This window comes from Aquarana catesbeiana, linkage group LG03 (assembly GCF_042186555.1).
Source record: "Aquarana catesbeiana isolate 2022-GZ linkage group LG03, ASM4218655v1, whole genome shotgun sequence".
Taxonomy (NCBI): domain Eukaryota; kingdom Metazoa; phylum Chordata; class Amphibia; order Anura; family Ranidae; genus Aquarana; species Aquarana catesbeiana.
Window position 1 is genome coordinate 131,339,084 of NC_133326.1, and position 21,764 is coordinate 131,360,847.

The 21,764-nt window shown below is 43.0% G+C and overlaps 1 protein-coding gene across 1 annotated transcript in view; it reads left to right on the plus strand.

Annotated features, from left to right (window-relative positions):
• The first annotated feature begins 3,595 nt into the window (after positions 1-3,595).
• The window catches only part of LOC141131687 (TRPM8 channel-associated factor homolog), a 47,535-nt gene continuing 29,366 nt past the window's right edge, over positions 3,596-21,764 (plus strand). The window contains exons 1-2 of the mRNA XM_073619241.1: positions 3,596-3,878; positions 15,949-16,570. Of these exons, the coding sequence (XP_073475342.1) occupies positions 15,954-16,570 (617 nt within the window). The 5' untranslated portion in view covers positions 3,596-3,878; positions 15,949-15,953. The remainder of the gene's footprint in view (positions 3,879-15,948; positions 16,571-21,764) is intronic.

Genomic DNA, 21,764 nt, shown 5'->3' on the forward strand with positions numbered 1-21,764 from the left:
ATCTAATATAGCCATGAGTCTTTTTGGGAAAGATGCAACATGTTTTTCACACCTGGATTTGGGGATCCTCTGCCATTCCTCCTTGCAGATCCTCTCCAGTTCTGTCAGGTTGGATGGTAAACGTTGGTGGACAGCCATTTTTAGGTCTCTCCAGAGATGCTCAATTGAGTTTAAGTCAGGGCTCTGGCTGAGCCATTCAAGAACAGTCACGGAGTTGTTGTGAAGCCACTCCTTTGTTATTTTAGCTGTGTGCTTAGGGTCATTGTCTTATTGGAAGGTAAACCTTCAGCCCGGTCTGAGGTCCTGAGCACTCTGGAGAAGGTTTTCGTCCAGGATATCCCTGTACTTGGCCGCATTCATCTTTCCCTCGATTGCAACCAGTCGTCCTGTCCCTACAGTTAAAAAACACCCCCACAGCATGATGCTGCCACCACTATGCTTCACTGTTGGGACTGTATTGGACAGGTGATGAGCAGTGCCTGGTTTTCTCCACACATACCGCTTAGAATTATGGCCAAAAAGTTCTATCTTGGTCTCATCAGGCCAGAGAATCTTATTTCTCACCATCTTGGAGTCCTTCAGGTGTTTTTTAGCAACTCCATGTGGGCTTTCATGTGTCTTGCACTGAGAAGAGGCTTCCGTTGGGCCACTCTGCCATAAAGCCCCGACTGGTGGAGGACTGCAGTGATGGTTGATTTTCTACATCTTTCTCCCATCTCCCGACTGCATCTCTGGAGCTCAGCCACAGTGATCTTTGGGTTCTTCTTTACCTCTCTCACCAAGGCTCTTCTCCCCCGACCAGCTCTAGGAATGGTTCTGGTCGTCCCAAACGTCTTCCATTTAAGGATTATGGAGGCCACTGTGCTCTTACCTTAAGTGCAGCAGAAATGTTTTTGTAACCTTGGCCAGATCTGTGCCTTGCCACAATTCTGTCTCTGAGCTCTTCAGGCAGTTCCTTTGACCTCATGATTCTCATTTGCTCTGACATGCACTGTGAGCTGTAAGGTCTTATATAGACAGGTGTGTGGCTTTCCTAATCAAGTCCAATCAGTATAATCAAACACAGTTGGACTCAAGTGAAGGTGTAGAACCATCTCAAGGATGATCAGAAGAAATGGACAGCACCTGAGTTAAATATATGAGTGTCACAGCAAAGGGTCTGAATACTTAGGACCATGTGATATTTCAGTTTTTCTTTTTTAATAATTATGCAAAAATGTCAACAATTCTGTGTTTTTCTGTCAATATGGGGTGCTGTGTGTACATTAATGAGGAAAAAAAATAAACTTATGGTTGCAGTGCAGCCCGGGGAGGCTAAAAGGCTTGTATTGCTCTCACTTAATTGTGGAGATCACATTCCCTCAGGTGAGATTATTCCTGGAGGGGGGAGCACTTGCAGGTGATCTGTTGAGTGATCTTTGAGCATTAATGAGAAATGGAGCACTCTTCTGAGCTGTCTGAGCATTAGTTGGGAGTAAGAAGCACTTTGTGGGATATTGCAGCTCTTAGGCTCTGTTTCCACTAGTGCGACTTTTCATGCGACTTGGGACTAAAAAGTCGCATGACAAATTGTATCCCATGATTTCCAATGAGTACCGTTCATATCTGTGCGACTTCAAGTCGCAGCGACTTCAAAGTAGTCCCTGCACTACTTTGGTCCCACTTTGATGCGACTTGAGGTCCATAGATACAGGCATTGCTTCAAATCGCGGTAAAAAGTCGCGGTAAAATCGCGGTAAAAAATCGCGGCAAAATCGCGCGACTTTGGGGATGCAATAGTGGAAACATAGCCTTAGGAGGGAGGCTGCATCTTCGTTTTTTCATCACTGTTTCACTTTTATTATTTATACAGTCTTTTGCATTAACTATTCATTGTTTGCACTGATTGGATTCATTTATGTATACTTTGGTGTATTGAGCACTGTGATCCTATATTGTTTTATAATTATTGTTATTATTATAATCATTCCATTACTTCGCCCACTCCTTCCTGTGTCATGACCTATAGTCTGTCCAGGAAGTAAGGCAGAAGTAATCGAGCAGTGTTTTTAACCACTTGCCACCCAGGCCAGTTCTGACATTTCTCTCCTACATGTAAAAATCATCATTTTTTTTGCTAGAAAATTACATAGAACCCCCAAACATTATATATGTTTTTTGGAGCAAACAACCTAAAGAATACAATGGCGGTTGTTGCAACTTTTTATCTCACACGGTATTTGCGCAGCAATTTTTCGAACGCTTTTTTTTGGGAAAAAAATAGTTTTGTGCTTTAAAAAAAAACAAAACAGTAAAGTTAGCCCAATGTTTTTGCATATTGTGAAAGATGAAGTTACGCTGAGTAAATAGATACCTAACATGTCACGCTTCAAAATAGCACACGCTTGTGGAATGGCGCCAAAGTTCGGCACTTAAAAATCCCCATAGGTGACGCTTGAAATTTTTTTACTGGTTACATGTTTTGAGTTACAGAGGAGGTCGAGTCTACTGTTCTCACTCCAATGTTCGCATCGATACCTCACATGTATGGATTGAACACTGTTTTCCTATGTGGGTGGGACTTACGTATGCATTTGCTTCTGCGTTTGAGCACACGGGGACAAGAGCGCTTTAAAAAAAAAAAAAAAATTATTGTTAGTTATAATTTCTTTTTTTTAGTTTGACACTTTTTTTGAAAAAAAAAAATTTTGATCACTTTTATTCCTATTACAAGAAATGTAAACATCCCTTGTAATAGGAATATGACATGACAGGTCCTCTTTACGGTGAGATATGGGGTCAATAAGACTCCATATCTCACCACTAGGCTGGGAAGCTTGAAATTAAAAAAAAAATAAACTGATTACGGCATCCCAGCCAAGGCGGCGATGTTTTTTTGAATGCAGAGGCCGGGCGTGACGTCATAACATCGTGCCCGGCCTCCGACGATCATAGAGACTCCGGCGACCATCTGGTCCGCCGGAAACCTCTATGATCAACATCCGGGGCTGGCGGATCCATTCTCCAAATCACCGATCGTGGCAGTGAGTCGGTAGAAGCACCGGAAGGCAGCGTGAGGGGGGGGGGGCATCCCCTCTCGCCTCCCTTAAAAACGTTCAAGCGGCGGAACAGCAGCTATGAGCTCATTCTTATGGTGCAGGGAATCACCGGCTGAAAATGGCAATATCTGACAGGCATCATTCAGATATCCCCGCACAAAGTCCATCACGTCATATGACGGTGGGCGGGCGGCAACAGGTTTTAAACAGCTATGAAGAGAGTGAGGTAAGCCTGTGTAGAATTAATGGAAAGCTGTTTTATCTTTGCAAAATAAGTACATTGATGCTATATTGGTACATAGGGGAGCTGGAAATTAGAATAAAAAAGGTGAACTTGGCCCTTAAAAATTACATTTGCCATTAGCACAGGAGTTTCTAGACATTCTAATCTGCTGCTGATAAAACCAATGTACAGTGGAATTCGCAGCCCTCATGTGGCCACCTAGCAGAAGTGCAGCCTGGGAATGAACTAATTTCTAAAATATGTTATCACTCTGCATGGAGAATGGTGGCCTCTAGTGGTCATCTAGAAGATTTACAGCCCACAGGAAGGACGTGAACAAGCTCGCATTTCATTTACAGTCTTGTGCTGTACATAGAAAGAAAAGTAGCTAACTCACTTCCTGATCCACAATGACGTATCGGGCTGGGATTACAAACCAGTTCTCCTAGTTCATCCTCTCTGTCCTGTTATAATACCCCCTTTGTTAGTGTGCTGGGTTCTGGGATCTTCTATGGACTCCACCCAGTGTGAATGACTTATTAGACATCCCCTTACTGGAAAGTTAAACCTGGACAGGGTTTGCTGGCTCCACTCCTGATCGTTTACTTCTGTAACAGGTATGTATCTGTCTGCTCTGTGTTATATGTCTAGACTAGCTGACTTTATTCCCAAATTCTTTCATGCTATTATATACTGATCATCCGTTTATAATCAATCGATCCAATGTTGCATATTTATGGGAACCCGTCAATATTATAAGGGTTTTTATGTATATTCAACATATTCTAAAAGGTTAATTGGCTCCCGTCTAATGGCTCGTACACACCACAATCCAAAAGTCGTACGACAGATTTTTTTTTTTTTTGCATGCTAGTCTCCGTATCGAAAATGAAGAGTTTACTAATGTGAGGAAAATTCGGAAGTGATGTAAGGTGTTGTAGTGTATTTGTATTGTATTTTCGAACGACAACTGTACTGATTAAACTAAAATCGTACGATCTGGTATTGTACGAGAAAAATTTTCATGCTTGTCTGATTGGATAATATCAGCTGAACTGTCATGATCAGCTCTCAAAAGCTCTGTACTAACAATCAGATTATCATACGATCGCTTCGAAAGTGATATTTTTCGTCCGATTTTCGGACCGTGTTTACAGTCCATTAAGCTGACCATACACTGTGTGAATTTCAGCCGGTTCCTGATGACAAAATTTGCTATGTGAAAAATTGACAGGTGAACAGTCAGCTGTCGTCAATGAAATGCAGCTGCTGTCCAGGTATTCTGACTTCCACTGGTGGCAGCTATCAGAATACAATGGCCCAGCAGGAGGGGTTTCTTAAAGTGGTTGTAAAGGCACAAGGTTTTTTACTCGCATGCATTCTGTGCATGCAGATAAAAAAAGCTGTGTGCACCAGCCCCCCCTAATAATTACTTGAGCCCCCTCTCGATCCAGCGATGTCCACGATAGCCTTGCCTCTCTGGGGACTTGCACTCCTGATTGGCTTTTGGCAGCAGCAGGAGCCTTTGGCTACCATTGTTGTCAATCACAGCCAGTGAGCCAATCAGGCGAAGAAAGAGGTGGGGCCGAGCCGCGGCTCCGTGTGTGTGAATGGACACAGAGCCGTGGGTCGGGAGCATGTCTGCTTGGGTGTCCCCAGAGCAAGCTGCTTGATGTGGGGGCACCTGGCAGGAGGGGGGAGACAGGAGCGCCGGCAGGGAACCCGAGAAGAGGAGGATCTGGGCTGCTCTGTGCAAAACCCCTACACAGAGCAGGTAAGTATAACATGTTTGTTATTTTTAACCACTTGCCGACCATCCGCCATCGTTTTACTGTGGCAGAATGGCACGGCTGGGCGAAACAACGTTACCTTACGTCGCTTCGCCTTTTAGCCACTAGGGGCGCGCGTGCCCGCAGCGTGTGCCTGGAGCCGATGCGAGTGCCCAGCGGGCGCGATGATGAACCGGGCTCCCGCGATCGCTCGTGACAGAGGGAGAATCGGGATCTGTGTGTGTAAACACACAGATCCCGGTTCTTTCAGGGGAGTAGAGACAGATCGTGTGTTCATACTAAGTATGAACACCAATCTGTCTCCCCTCCTAGACAGTCCCATCCCCCTACAGTTAGAACACAGAGGGAACACAGTTAACCCCTTGATCGCCCCCTAGTGTTAATCCCTTCGATGCCATTGACATTTATACAGTAATCAGTGCATTTTTATATCACTGATCGCTGTATAATTGTCAATGGTCCCAAAAATGTGTCAAAAGTGTCCGATATGTCTGCCGCAATATCACAGTCCTGATAAAAATCACAGATTGCCGCCATAACTAGTAAAAAAAATAATAATAATAGAAATGCCATAAATCTATCCCCCATTTTGTAGATGCTATAACTTTTGGCCAAACCTATCAATAAACGCTTATTGCAATTTTTTTTACCAAAAATATGTAGAAGAATACATATCGGCCTAAACTGAGGAAAAAATGTGTTTTTTTTATTAAAAATGTGGGATATTTATTATATCAAAGAGTAAAAGATATTGTGTATTTTTCAAAATTGTTGCTTTTGTTTTGTTTATAGCGCAAAAAATAAAAACCACAAAGGCGATAAAATACCACAAAAAGAAAGCTCTATTTGTGGGGAAAAAAAAGGATGTCAATTTTGTTTGGGAACAGCGTTGCACGACCGCACAATTGTCAGTTAAAGCGATGCATTGCCTTATCACAAAAAATTGCCTGGTCATTGAGCAGCCAAATCTTCCGGGGCTGAAGTGATTAAAAGCAAGGCTTTTCATATCGCTTTAACAGCATGGATTGGGGATCCTTTTTGTTTGTTATTATTTATGTATTTTGTTTAGCCTGCATGTGTAAACCCTGCATGTGTAAACCCTGCATGTGTAAACCCTGCATGTGTAAACCCTGCATGTGTAAACCCTGACCTTGTAAAACAACCCCAAATAGAAATGAAAGGCAAAACATTTGTGTATAGATATAGATATAGGTATATATATATATATATATATATATATATAAAATTATAAACACCGCCTTCTCCTTTTTTGTAAGTGATCACATTCCCCATTCCCCCTGTTCTCAGCTGCATAAAAGCTGGCTAGGGGGATAAACAGCAGTGCACTGAACTTCCCACTGAAAGGCTGTGCAGGGGATGTGTGTCAGGACAAGTCTGATCATTGGAGGAGAGCAGGCTGAGTCCCCAGCATAAGTAAGAAACTGACCACGGTGTATTCTCCTGCTTAGTGTGGTCAGTTTTTAATAGGAAAGCAGAGGGACTGGCATGAACACCAGATATTTTACTCAAAGGAAGAAATACAAAGAAAACATGATATTTTACATATGTACATGGTACAGCCGGCAGGTATCAGGAATAAGAAATGTTGGGGTAACATGCTCTTGAAGGAAAAAAATAACTAGCAATGCATACCATCTTTAATTGGCCCTAGTATGTATGTGTGTGTATTCATGTGGGATAAGGACTGTTGATTGTAAGCTCCTTAAGGGCAGCAACTGATTTAAATGTACAGTACGCAAAGCACTACATACACTGGGGTTGATTACTAAAACTGGAGAGTGCAAAATCTGGTGCAGCTCTTCATAGAAACCATACAGCTTCCAGTTTTTTTTTTTTTTTCAAAGCTTAATTGAACAAGCTGAAGCTAGAAGCTGATTGGCTACCATGCACAACTGCACCAGATTTTGCACTCTCCAGTTTTAGAAAATCTTCCCCATTGCCAGTGCTCTATAATTGCCTGTAATAATATGCGGACTCTATTGGCAAAAAGTAGAGAAGACCAAGTGACTGCATGTGCCATGCATGCTGGGCTTGTTAGTAGAAGCCCTCACACTCTCCTGCAGTGTACACAGCTCAGTGATCCATCGATCAGACCGCATATTACACCAGAAAGTCAATTCTTTTTACAGGTTTTACAGGAAAATGCATGGGACTCAAAAAAGAAGGAGATATAAATCGTAAAAAAAAAAAAATTAATGGTTCAAATCATACTTAATAAACCATTAACATTGAAATCTAGGATAAGCAGATAGGTACAGTGGGGCAAAAAAGTATTTAGGCAGCCACCAATTGTGCAAGTTCTCCCACTTAAAAATATGAGAGAGGCCTGTAATTGTCATCATAGGTATACCTCAACTATGAGAGACAAAATGTGGAAACAAATCCAGACAATCACATTGTCTGATTTTTGAAAGAATTTATTTGCAAATTATGGTGGAAAATAAGTATTTGGTCACCTACAAACAAGCAAGATTTCTGGCTCTCACAGACCTGTATCTTCTTCTTTAGGAGGCTCCTCTGTCCTCCACTCATTACCTGTATTAATGGCACCTGTTTGAACTTGTTATCAGTATAAAAGACACCTGTCCACAACCTCAAACAGTCACACTCCAAACTCCACTATGGTGAAGACCAAAGAGCTGTCGAAGGACACCAGAAACAAAATTGTAGACCTGCACCAGGCTGGGAAGACTGAATCTGCAATAGGCAAGCAGCTTGGTGTGAAGAAATCAACTGTGGGAGCAATAATTAGAAAATAGAAGACATACAAGACCACTGATAATCTCCCTCGATCTGGGGCTCCATGCAAGATCTCAGCCTGTGTGGTCAAAATGATCACAAGAACGGTGAGCAAAAATCCCAGAACCACACGGGGGGGACCTAGTGAATGACCCACAGAGAGCTGGGACCAACGTAACAAAGGCTACCATCAGTAACACACTACGCCACCAGGGACTCAGATCCTGCAGTGTCAGACGTGTCCCCCTGCTTAAGCCAGTACATGTCCGAGCCCGTCTGAGGTTTGCTAGAGAGCATTTGGATGATCCAGAAGAGGATTGGGAGAATGTCATATGGTCAGATGAAACCAAAGTAAAACTGGTAGAAACACAACTCGTCGTGTTTGGAGGAGAGAGAATGCTGAGTTGCAACCAAAGAACACCATACCTACTGTGAAGCATGGGGGTTGCAACATCATGCTTTGGGGCTGTTTCTTTGCAAAGGGAACAGGACGACTGATCCGTGTACATGAAAGAATGAATGGGGCCATGTATCGTGAGATTTTGAGTGCAAACCTCCTCCCATCTGCAAGGGCATTGAAGATGAAACATGGCTGGGTCTTTCAGCATGACAATGATCCCAAACACAAGGCCTGGGCAACGAAGGAGTGGCTTTGTAAGAAGCATTTCAAGATCCTGGAGTGGCCTAGCCAGTCTCCAGATCTCAACCCCATAGAAAACCTTTGGAGGGAGTTGAAAGTCCGTGTTGCCCAGTGACAGACCCAAAACATCACTGCTCTAGAGGAGATCTGCATGGAGGAATGGTCCAACATACCCGCAACGGTGTGTGACAACCTTGTGAAGACTTCACAGAAAACGTTTGACCTCTGTCATTGCCAACAAAGGATATATAACAAAGTATTGAGATGAACTTTTGCTATTGACCAAATACTTATAATACACCATAATTTGCAAATAACTTCTTTCAAAAATCAGACAATGTGATTGCCTGGATTTGTTTCCATATTTTGTCACCCATAGTTGGAGGTATACCTATGATGACAATTACAGGCCTCTCTCAGCTTTTTAAGTGGGAGAACTTGCACAATTGGTGGCTGACTAAATACTTTTTTGCCCCACTGTATGTGTATTGTTATTTTAATCTTGCTGTGCTTTGTGTAATTTCAGAAGATCTGTACAGTAACCCAGTGTGAAATTTAGCTACTGTGCAGGAGCTTCCTGTAATACAGACCAGTCACTGCTGCTCTCTCTCTCCATATGTAAGGTGACTGGTCATGTCTCCACCCCCTCCTATACTTTTCTGTGGGCAACCTGTAGTGAGTGGGGCCTGTTGGGTCCCTCCCACAGCTGTGCTCTTTGCACAAGCTACATACAAGCACAGTGATTGTTCCTCCTATTTTTACAAGACAATACCTGGGTTTGCAAAGGCACTTGGTGCACACAATGTGGATGCAGATCCTGTGTGGGTATTGAGGAATATATTTAACTGATCTTAACTGAGTTCCAGTTTAAAATTTTCTTGGTAAATCATAAAATAAAAATTTTATAGGTCTTCAATGTCTTTTAGAAAATATGTTTTTACATAAATATTTGGTAGGACCTTTCCTGCGGGTTAGCTGCAATGAGTCATAGACTATTACATCTTGCAGGTTTGGAGTACTTTCAGAAAGTGCACCAAACCTGCAGGATATATTATTAGTCTATGGCTCAGTGCAGCTAACCCGCGGGATATATTAGAAGTCTATGACTCAGGGCAGCTAACCTGCAGGAAAGCCACAGGTACACTGTCCTGAACTCTTGGATCAGTGTGAAAACAGCCTAATAACCCTTTTTTGTAAGTGCTAATATGCCCATTGCAAAAGTGCAGCGTATGTGATGTTTAATACACTGACCTTTTCCACTTCCAGCTTTGCAGTTGATATCACTCTGCCTGGGACAGGTGCCACCGCTACAGAGGAAGCATCGGCTTATGTGGTTCCTGCTCCCTTCGCGGACACCTGCATCAGTGGCGGCTGGTGCTCAAAATTTTTGGGGGGGGTGCAAACAAACTGAAAAATTCGGAAAAAAAACCCGTCAATTGCAGCCTCACTGTGCCCATCACTGCGCTATCAAACGCAGCCACTGTGCCCATCAATTGCAGCCACTGTGCCCATCAAACGCAGCCACTGTGCCCATCAAACGCAGCCACTATGCACATCAAACGCAGCCACTTTGTCCATCAAATGCTGCCACTGTGCCCCATCAAACGCTGCCACTGTGCCCATAAAATAGTGCCACATCAAATGCTGTCACTGTGCCCATCAAATAGTGCCACTGTGACCCCCAGCGCCCGCTCGCTGCTTGTCCGGCACTTACCTTGTCTCGGTGGCGGTGGGTGACGGCAGCGAGCGGTGGGACCTTGCAGCCGGTCAGACATCGCCTCCTCCCCTCGCGTTCAATCATAGCACCTGTCATTTCAGCCAGTCAGGTGACGGGTAACCTGATTGTCTGAGAGGCGGTTCAGTGTTAGGAAAGCGAATATTAATTTGCTTTTCTAACGCACCTGGGTGAAGTGCGAGCACAATGCTTTGTGCTCGCAGTTCAACTTTTTTGAAGCCTATTAGGGCAAATGGCTGTAATCAGGTGCTTCCAAAACACCCCTCCCCGCCGCTGGAATTCAGGCTCCCGGCATCCGAAAAAGGGCCAGACGCCTGAATAGGGGTTGGCTACAGCGGCCATGGATAGATTTGTGCAATGCATGAATATATCCATTATACACAAAGGGAGGTGGCTGGAGAGAGGGGGTGGTGCCCTGCGTCCTTAATGGACGCACCGCCACTAACCCGCGTCCTTTGCTGCTAATGTCGGCTCCATACACTCCGATACTCTGGAATGGCGGATCGCAACCCATTGATTGCAATCTGGGCTTGCCAACCCACCATTCCAGAGCATGGGCATGCACTTCCCTGATTTGAGGTTGTGGGCCACATCAGAGGGCTCTGGCCGTGGGCCACAGGTTGATCAGCCCTGTTTTAGCCCTTCCCTGCTCTCAGTAAAAAAAAAAAGTTTGGGCCAGATTTGGGCTTCAAAGACTCACTAGGTTTCATGATAACAATAGTTGAAGTTCTATTGGACTTCATGTATTAAAAGTGTTCTTTAAGGAAAGAAAAAAAAATTAGCCCTTAGTTACCAATCAGGATCCTTCTTAAAACCCCACTCTGTAGTTTCATGGTGTCATTTGCTGCCCTGTATGTTCAGCCAATAGTGTTGTAGGTCTTCACATTCCTGTGTCAGCAGTTTGTTTTCAGACATGAGGCATGCAGTATGGCACTGCACAAGTTAATGCATGGCCTATGTCCTAGTCTGAAAACTGATATTTCCTGTGAAGAAACAACATATCCCACAATCCTTGGGACTCTGGATCTAGTACAGACGCAGGTGCAGTAATTAGAATTGACACAGCCACAAGCAGGTAGAGCATTCAGGAGAGCTCACCATGCTCAAAGGGCTTTTAATTTAATCCCAGTGTTCAGCTTTAAAAAATATCTTTCTATACTATGCAATTCAACTTCACTATGGCAACCAACAGATCAGTTCGAGAATGCTTCAGTACCTCCAGTAAACTAAATTTGGTTTATAGTGTATCTAAAGCTAAAAAAAAATCACAGCTCCCTAATGGGACACATACAGAAAAAGAAAAAAAAAACTTGGCAGGGCTTCGAAACATTTTTTACTCTATCCACATCTAAACTGAAGCTTTGGCTTTGTATAAACTTTAAAGACTTTTGGGGCTTATTCTATAAACAATACACATGGTGATATGGATATGCAGAGTTCAGTAGTAACCAATCAGATTTAAGTCTACTGGAGACAGCTAGCATGATTGGTATAGGACTTTGCACATTATCATTGCTCTACACTGCTTTTTCCAGGAGGGTAGTAGTGCATTAGTATTATATTGCAAGTTGTTCTGAAAAGATGGGCAGTTTATACAAGCCCAGATGGTAAACTGCAGCGCTTTACCGTGCAGCTTAGGCATAACAATAAGGGTCGCAGGGGTCACAATTGCAACACCACCCCATGCTTTACAAAGCCCATGCGGCTCCCCTGTCATATTTGGTTCTATACCTGAATAGAAGGAGCAGTGGGGGAGCGGCATATAGAGAAACTAATTAGGGCTGAAACGATTAATCGATATTATCGATAATGATCGAAAATGAAAATCGTTGTCCGCACCTTCCTCCCTGTCCGTCCGTTAAAATCCTCCTCCAGTGTACAAGGCGCCGCTGTATGTGATCAGGCACGTCTGTGCCTCTCCTCCTCGCTGACGTCAGCTCCCCACTGATCTTCTCAGCCCCGCCCACTGCTGGGGGGGAGTGCCCTATCATTGGTGTTCCGGGGGTGGGTGGAATAGTGCCCCATAATTGGTTTTCCTGGGGGGAATAGTGCCCCATTGGTGTTCCTAGGAGGGGGGAATAGTGCCCCATTGGTGTTCCTAGGAGAGGGAGGGGAATAGTGCCCCATCATTGTTGTTCCCATGAGGAATAGTACCCCATCATTGGTGTTCCCGGGAGGAATAGTACCCCATCATTGGTGTTCTTGGGAGGAATAGTGCCCCATCATTGGTGTTCCCGGGTGGAATAGTACCCCATCATTGGTGTTCCCGGGAGGAATAGTACCCCATAATCATCTTTCCCGTATTTATAACAGTACCACAGCAAAATGACATTTCTAAAGGTAAAAATGTAATTTAAAACTGCTTGTGGCTGTAATGTATTGTCGGATCCTGGCAATATAGATAAAAAATCATTGAAAAAAACGGCATGGGTCCCCCCCCAGTCCATTACCAGGCATTGGGGTCCCTCCAAAAACTATACCAGGCCCTTCAGGTCTGGTATGGATTTTAAAGGGAACCCCAAGCCAAAATGAAAAAAAAATGGAGTGGGGTTCCCCCCCAAAATCCATACAAACCCTTATCCAAGCATGCAACCTGGCAGGACGCAGGAAAATGGGGGGGATGAGAGAGCGCCCCCCCTCCTGAACCGTAACAGACCACATGCCCTCAAGATGGGGAGGGTGTTTTGGGGTCCTTCCCAAAACACCTTGTCCCCATGTTGATGGGGACAAGGGCCTCTTCCCCACAACCCTTGCCCAGTGGTTGTGGGGGTATGCAGGCAGGAGGCTTATCGGAATCTGGAAGCCCCTTTTAGCAAGGGGACCCCCAGATCCCAGCCCCCCCCCATGTGAATGGGTTTTGGGTACATTGTACCTCTACACATTCACCAAAAAAAGTGTCAACAAATTAAAAATGAGAGTAGACAGTTTGGGACAATTCCTTTATTAAAAAATAAAAAATGTCCTGCGATGTCCATTTATCTTCGATCACTGCGCCAACAGCCCGAGAAAAAAAAAGCCAGAAAAACTCCGCCTCAATGGGAGGCTCACCCGTTTACGTCACCGGGTGGCCCTGCCCTCAGCTATATAACAGTTGTCAATGCAAAAAGCCTGCAGTTGCGGGGACGCCTCCAATCGAGGCAGAGTTTTTCCATTTTTTTCTTTTCTCGGTCCATCGGCGCTGTCATCGAAGATGAATAGACACCGCGGGACATTTTTTTAAAATAAAGGACTTAAAACACCCTCCCCAGGCATGTGGCCTGGTACGGTTCAGAAGGGGGGGACGCTCTCTCATCCGTCCCCCCCTTTTCCTGCAGCCTGAAAGGTTGCATGCTCGGATAAGGGTCTGGTATGGATTTTGGGGAGACCCCACGCCATTTTTTTTTTTAAAAATTGCCGCAGGGTTCTCCTTAATATCCATACCAGACCCAAAGGGCCTGATAATGGACTGGGGGGGAACCTAATTTTAACCCTAGACTTCAAGCCTTAACCTTTCAATGTAACCTAAACCTTAAAGAGAGGGATCATTCACACCATTTTGGGCTTTGCCGGTCATCCTTACCCAGTGCAGTTCCAATGCAAAGACAAGGTATTTTGCCTTGTTTGATATACAGTGCCTTTCAAAAGTATTCACCCCCCCTTGGCTTTTTACCTATTTTGTTACATTACAGCCAATGTTTTTTAAATCTGAATTATATGTGATGGATCAGAACACAATAGTCTAAGTTGGTGAAGTAAAATTAGAAAAATATATACATAAAACTATTTTTCAGAAATGAAAAACTGATAATTGGCATGTGCGTATGTATTCACCACCTTTGTTATGAAGCCCATAAAAAGCTCTGGTGCAGCCAATTACCTTCAGAAGTCACATAATTAGTAAAATGATGTCCACCTGTGTGCAATCTGTCACATGATCTGTCATTACATATACACACCTTTTTGAAAGGCCCCAGAGGCTGCAACACCTAAGCAAGAGGCACCACTAACCAAACACTGCCATGAAGACAAAGGAACTCTCCAAACACATAAGGTTGTTGAGAAGTACAAGTCAGGGTTAGGTTATAAAAAAATATCCAAAAATTTGATGATCCCTAGGAGCACCATCAAATCTATCATACCCAAATGGAAAGAACATGGCACAACAGCAAACCTGGCAAGAGACGGCCGCACACCAAAACTCACAGACCTGGTAAGGAGGGCATTAATCAGAGAGGCAGCACAGAGACCTAAGGTAACCCTGGAGGAGCTGCAGAGTTCCACAGCAGAGACTGGAGTATCTGTACATAGGACGACAAAAAGCTGTACGCTCCATAGAGTTGGGCTTTATGTTAGCGTGGCCAGAACAAAGTCATTACTTTCAGCAAAAAACAAAATGGCACTTTTTGAGTTTGCGAAAAGGCATGTGGGAGACTCCCAAAATGTATGGAGGAAGGTGCTCTGGTCTGATGAGGCTAAAACTGAACTTTTTGGCCATTAAAGAAAACGCTATGTCTGGCGCAAACCCAACACATCACATTACCCAAAGAACACCATCCCCACAGTGATACATGGTAGTGACAGCATCATGCCGTGGGGATGTTTTTGAGCAGTCGGGACTGGGAAACTGGTCAGAGTTGAGGGAAAGATAGATGGTGCTAAATACAGGGATATTCTTGAGCAAAACCTGTACCACTCTGTGTGTGATTTGAGGCTAGGACAGAGGTTTACCTTCCAGCAGGACAATGACCCCAAGCACACTGCTAAAGCAACACTTGAGCGGTTTAAGGGGAAACATGTAAATGTGTTGGAATGGCCTAGTTAATGCCCAGATGTCAATCCAATAGAAAATCTGTGGTCAGACTTAAAGATTGCTGTTAGCAAGCGTAAACCATCCAGCTGGAAGGAGCTGGAGCAGTTTTGCAAGGGGGAATGGGCAAAAATCCCAGTGGTAAGATGTGGAAAGCTCATAGAGACTTATCCAAAGCGACTTGGAGCTGTGATAGCCGCAAAAGGTGGCTCTACAAAGTATTGACTTTAGGGGGGTGAATAGTTATGCACATTGACTTTTTCTGTTATTTTGTCCTATTTGTTGTTTGCTTCACAATAAAAAAAAAAAAAAAAAAATCTTCAAAGTTGTGGGCATGTTCTATAAATTAGATGATGCAAATCCTCAAACAATCCATGTTAATTCCAGGTTGTGAGGCAACAAAATGCAAAAAATGTCAAGGGGGGGAATACTTTTGCAAGCCACTCTAGTGTTGGTTCATATCATAAAACTGTGATTTGGCCTTCGCCTTAAAGCCTAAGTTTACTCACAGAATTAAAATGCAAAATAAGCACCTTCCATTATTCACAGCTTCTATGAATAAAAATGGATTTATAAATGGAGGACGGGCAAATGATAGCTCCACCCCCTCCATTCATCAATCACGTTTCATTCATAGAATCTTTAGTACTGGTTTCTATGATTGGAGGAGCTAGGAAGAAAGGGCAGTCATAGTCAGGCTCTCTTGATGAGCCTTTGACAGCTCCTCAGTTCTACTAACTCCCGCCACATTGGAAGATTGTGGTGACAGGGATGGGAGGGCATCAGATGACATTAGATTTCTACTAAAGCACAAGGGACAAATCACACTGAAGGTAAGTAATGTCCCCTGTGCTTTGTATTTTTTTGTAGGTAAGCATATGCTTTAAGGCCAACCCTGGGATTTGATTCCTCTTTGACTAATAAAAACTTTAAAGATTTCATTTAATTTAAATTGATTACATACTTTTGTTTACAGGAAATATGACAGCTAAAGAAGACTACAGTTCACTTGTCCATGGTCTGTGTAGCCTGGACTTCTCTGGAGACAACATACCTTGCCAGCTTCTCCTGACTGGTGACACAGCCTTCCCATTACTAGTAACACCAGCACAACACGTCCTCTTGGCTGCCTCTAAGTATGGGAAGGGTAAAATAGTGGTCATGAGCCATGAGGCATATTTAAACCAACCACAATTCATGGATTTTCTGAAGAATGCTATATCCTGGCTGAAACCATCTTTAGAGGCAGTAATTGGTGTTAACAACAATCTAGATCACCTGGAGCAGACTCTGTCCTCCTCTGGACACAGGGTAGAAAAGGTGTCCGGTCTCAAGAAAGATCTAGGGGTGTTCTGTACTACCGGATATGATGACAGCCAGGCAGAAGATATTGTCACATTCTTGAGTCAAGGTGGAGGTGTGCTTATTGGAGCCCAAGCCTGGTACTGGTCTCAATTTCAGCAACAAGAGAACGTTCTGTGTCATTTTCCTGGGAACAAAATAACATCAGTTTCTGGAGTGTATTTCACCAACAAATATGGAGAGAAGGGAAACTTCCGTGTGAGTGGGAACATACCATGGAGTCCAGTGCATAAAGTGTAAGTACTCTGTGACTGATAAACCTTAAGGTGATTTATCAATGGTTTCAACAAAGTTTTACACAACCTTTACCCAAAACTATTTTTCTAATTAAACCATAGGTGTAACATTTGTGAATTTTGGATGAAAGTTGTATTAATTGTGAGTGAAATCATTTACAAATAGACCGCCTAGTGTTCTTCTAATAAAAAGAAATCAAGACCTCTTTTCTATTAGTCTTCATGCAATATATCATTATTTGCCCCATTTAAATCTTACATGCTATCTTTTCTTGAAAGTTTATGCAGCAGGGTGTATATTTTTGTGTGTTCCACCTGCTCGCCCCCACTCCCAACCACTGTGCCGCCGACTCTTCTCTCTTCACCGTTGCTGGCTGTGGGCTGCTTCCCCCCACTGCTGTGCTGTTAATTGCTGCTGGAGTGGCTCTGTGTGTGAAGCCGCCACTGCCGCACTGTGTAAAATGCAGGCTATGATAAAATCCCTGTGCTCGATCCTCTTCTCCCTCCATGCAGCCATGTACCTGAGCCAATCAATGGTAGGGGAAGGATACGACGATCTTTGAGGACACTGAGAATTGTAACCCCCCCAAATGTAGCGCTTACCTCCACAGGAGCAACTTGAGATAATGAGTTCTCTGTTCTGCCACAACTCTTTAAAGTGTTTGTTGACCCCCCAAAAAATATATACAGATCCGGGTCCCTTAAAGCAGATTATACAGCACAGTGCTAGTGCTGTGTAATCTGCCCCCCTCTAAACTGTAATAAGATACAGGAACCTGGCACTTCCTGTATCCCCTCTCTGCGCTGACCACGAAAATCAAGGCTGCTTAACCCTGACCACCGTGGTCAGAGTACATTCTTGCATCATATGCTGCTGCCCCCTCTGCTCTCTTCTCTCCCCCCTCACCCCCTCCTTTCTGCCTGTCATCTCCCTCTCTGTGTCTGTCTCCGGCTCGGCTCCAACCTTCCCCCCCCACCGCTATTATTGTAAAATAAAAACATAAAATTGTCACTGCCAGCTCCTGTATTAGATAAACAATAAAAGGAGGGGGTGGAAAGGGAGGGGGGAAAGGGAAGGAATTGTGGCAAGTTCCCACTAATGCCAGTCAAGTACAATGAGTGACCGTTTTTGATCCATCACCTGTTAGGGTGTTGTTGCTGTAACCATATAGCATATAAAAATAAAGGAGGGAAGGGAGGTACTCTATAGTGGAGAGTACCGGGTAGGGGTTACTATCAGCAGCAATAATTGGATCGAACTGTGATATATCAAAAATTGATTACATTTATTCCGTATATCAAAAAATGTTAGGTATCAAAAAGTGGAAATGAAAATAATTGCAGTATACATAAAAACTAATTAAATCTATTAATGCAAGGAGTTAATAACCATGGACATATTAACAAACAAGACCAACATGTAACAGTACAAAAACAAAACTAAACACTGTCCGGAAGCATTGTATTAGCTGCACGTCAGTCACAAATTATTAATTGTAAGGATACGGTTTTGGAAGATGGGGTCTGAAATGATCCCCTAAATATACTAATTGTTTATGGCTGACATCAGGCTAATCAATAGAGAAAGATGGAATGTGTGGGGTGAATAGCAGGCCCGTGAGAGGTAACCTCTTAGCTATATGCTGAGGTTAGGATTGTTATTAAATGAATACAAGGAAAAAATATTAAATATTATATTCTTCATCTATAGGAAAACTGATATATTATTGTTAAGAATAATATGGAGAGCAAACAGTCCTCAAGGTGCACAATTATTGTATCCGTTGAATCCAGGAATTAAAAACAATTGTTGTGCTGCTGTATTCTCAAAAGTCAAATTCATTCCATCATATTCCAAAGACAGGTTTAAGCATAACAAGATTTCCTTTGGTCATTCAATGCTCATATATCAAGTTTAGGAAATCATCAGCATTATACAGGTCACCTCTGTCATGGATGTTATGAATACTGTTATTAACTACTTGCATTAATAGATTTAATTTGTTTTTATGTATACTGCACTTATTTTCAATACCACTTTTTGATACCTAACATTTTTTGATATATGGAATAAATTTAATCAATTTTTGATATATCACAGTTCGATCCAATTATTGCTGCTGATAGTAACCCCTACCCGGTACTCTCCACTATAGAGTACCCCCCTTCCACCCTTCCCCCTGGAATACCACACTAAGTAAGTAGTTTTCAAAAAACTAGCATTCTAAATACCGAATTTGAGCTGTCTTCAGGCCGGTCACGTGACTCACAGCCGCTTTACAGCTACAATACAGAGATTCTGCGGAGGAAACAAGTGGCCACGTGATCTCCCCGGCTGATGTCAGAGGGAGATCACGGCCCCTCCCGCAGAAGACATCCATCGGAGCTATAAAGTGGCCGTGGGTCATGTGACCGGCCTGAAGACTTCTTACATAGTGTGCTATGTCAGTCTCTAATAGAGGGGCTGGCATAGTCTTATATAAATGGGTTAACAAACCGTTTAAGCTGCTCAGACCCCCCCCGACACAAATGGTTATAGGTTGAAGACAGTTAACACCTGTGTAACTTAAGTGTTAGCAGGCTACTACTCCATAATAGTACACATAAAATGGGACACAAGCAACTGGATAATACGTTGTGGATAAACAGGTGTATTAAGACAAGGTGGTTAAACAGTGCATGAACCAATAAGCAGACAACTGAACAGGTTTAAAAATGAAGCGCTGCGCAGACTATTGGCGCTATATAAATCCTATATATTAATAATAATAAATAATGTGAACACAGACCCATAAAATGGCAATCAAATAAAATTATAACTGGTTATAATTAACATTAACTTTTAGTATCTCAGTCCTTTGGTCCCTGGTGTGGACACAGGCACCCCAGCGATGGGCCTGCACTGCTCCAGGTCCCTGCACACAAGAGGCGTGTGTGGCTGTGTAGCACCTACCCCCACAAGAGCCACTGTGAGATGAAGGGTTCTCTGTTCTGCCATGACTGTTTAAGCTGCTCAACTTCCCACTGACACACCTGGTTTTAGTCATTCCCACCTGTGTAACCCAAATGTTAGTAGGCTACCACTCTATAATAGTACACAAAAAATGGGACACGAGCAACTGGATAGTAGGTAAACAGGTGTATTAAGGCAAGATGATTAATCACTTCCCACCTGGCCTATTTTAATAATATGGCTTGATGGGTGCTCTGTTATCCCAAGAAAACATCCCACTAGCATGCCCTGTGCGTGCCCTAGGGACCACGCAGCGCCACAATCTGAACACAGATAATTGTATGAGGCTGCTGATTTTGGCCTTGGTACCAGGTGATCGCTGTGATTCACATGTCAGTGGTAAACAGTGGCTGTCATTTATGGCCATTGTATACCATGTGGTCACATTAATCACATGGTACAGGGCCAGTAAAATGGTACTAGGTGGTGCCTATGGCCAATCACAGCTATCACAATAGTATACAACAGCACACGAATGGATGCAATTCACAATGTAAGAATTATTGCTTATACTGTGATCATCACTGTAATACACAATCATAGTGTTAAAAAAAAAAAATACTCATCACCTCTGTGGTAATGATAATCCGAATTATAACTGGTGCAAACAGGATTAATAGTAACGGCACTAACTAACTACGTGACTCCCGGCCACTCTGCTGCTATGATCCAGGAAAACAATGGGTATAAGCTTTGTGAGCTGCCGCACTAAGCCTAAATTAACCTAAAATAATCACAGGAGATATAAATATAATCAGCTGCCTGCACTTTCCACACTTCCCCAGATGGTGATAATGCAATCTATATAACACACTGTGCAGCGCTGATAAATATGGAAACAATACTATATAAATATATGAATCCAGTAAACACTATATATAACATAAAGGTCTAAAACATAACATATAAACACTAGAATAAAGTGTTCGTGCTCTGTGATATTGCACTCAGTCCTCAATGAGGTTATTAAACTAAACAACAGTCCATATATATGAAATTAAAGTGCTCGTGCTCCGTGACTTTCTATTAATCCTTGATGAGTGTTCAAACTAAACAGCAAAAGTCCATATTAACATCAACAGAGGAGTATTCCCAGAGGAAGTCACGAGACTGTGATGAAACTGGTAGGAGGAGCTTGATCGGCTGATGAGGTACCAGGAAGTGTTGCAGAGCTGGCATAGGACAGAGGGAACGCCATGTAAACCGGGGCTGCAGAACCAGACCACAGGTGACTCTATCACCCCTCAGCACTATAGCACTTTAAAAGGCGTTTTTTATTTATTTGAAATGTGAGTTGTATATATGTGGAGTTCTGTCTGAAATTAAATTTTTTTTTAACTTTATCACGCTATTGTATGTTTATCACGCTATTGTATGACTCTGTCATTTCCCACATGTGATGTATATGAGGAGAGTCTCTGAACATACCAGGAGAAAATAGTGAACTGTGAGCTGGGTTATTATCGGAAGTAGCAGGTGGCCTGTGTTCCATACAAGTGTCCCATAAACCTGCATAGGATAAAGGAAGCAAAAGAGGATCTCTGCAGGTTATTGTTATCAATTACAGGCTTATTTTTTAAGCCCCCAAGGTGAGGGTACACCCGGTGGGGGTTGTGTGTGCACAATGCATGAAGACACAATTATCACATGGTTGAGGTTAATATGGACTTTTGCTGTTTAGTTTAAACACTCATCAAGGATTAATTGAAAGTCACGGAGCACGAGCACTTTATTTTCATATATATGGACTGTTGTTGTTTAGTTTAATAACCTCATTGAGGACTGAGTGCAATATCACGGAGTACAAGCACTTTATTTTAGTGTTTATATGTTGTTATGCTTTAGACATTTATTTTATATATATATATATATATATATATATATATATATATATATATATATATATTAGTGTTTACTGGATTCATATATTTATATAGTATTGTTTCCATATTTATCTATTTATCAGCGCTGCACAGTGTGTTATATAAATTACTATGATCCAGGGCTACAGCGGGAGGGGCCGAGATCTCCCTCTGACGTCGGCCGGGAGGTCACGTGACCGCCGTGCTGGCCACTCAGCTCATCCCACTGTAGCCCTGGATCGTAGTATCAGAGCGTAACTAGCCTGAAGATAACTGAAAAAAGGTATTTAGAGGAACTTATTTAAACAAACACTTACAA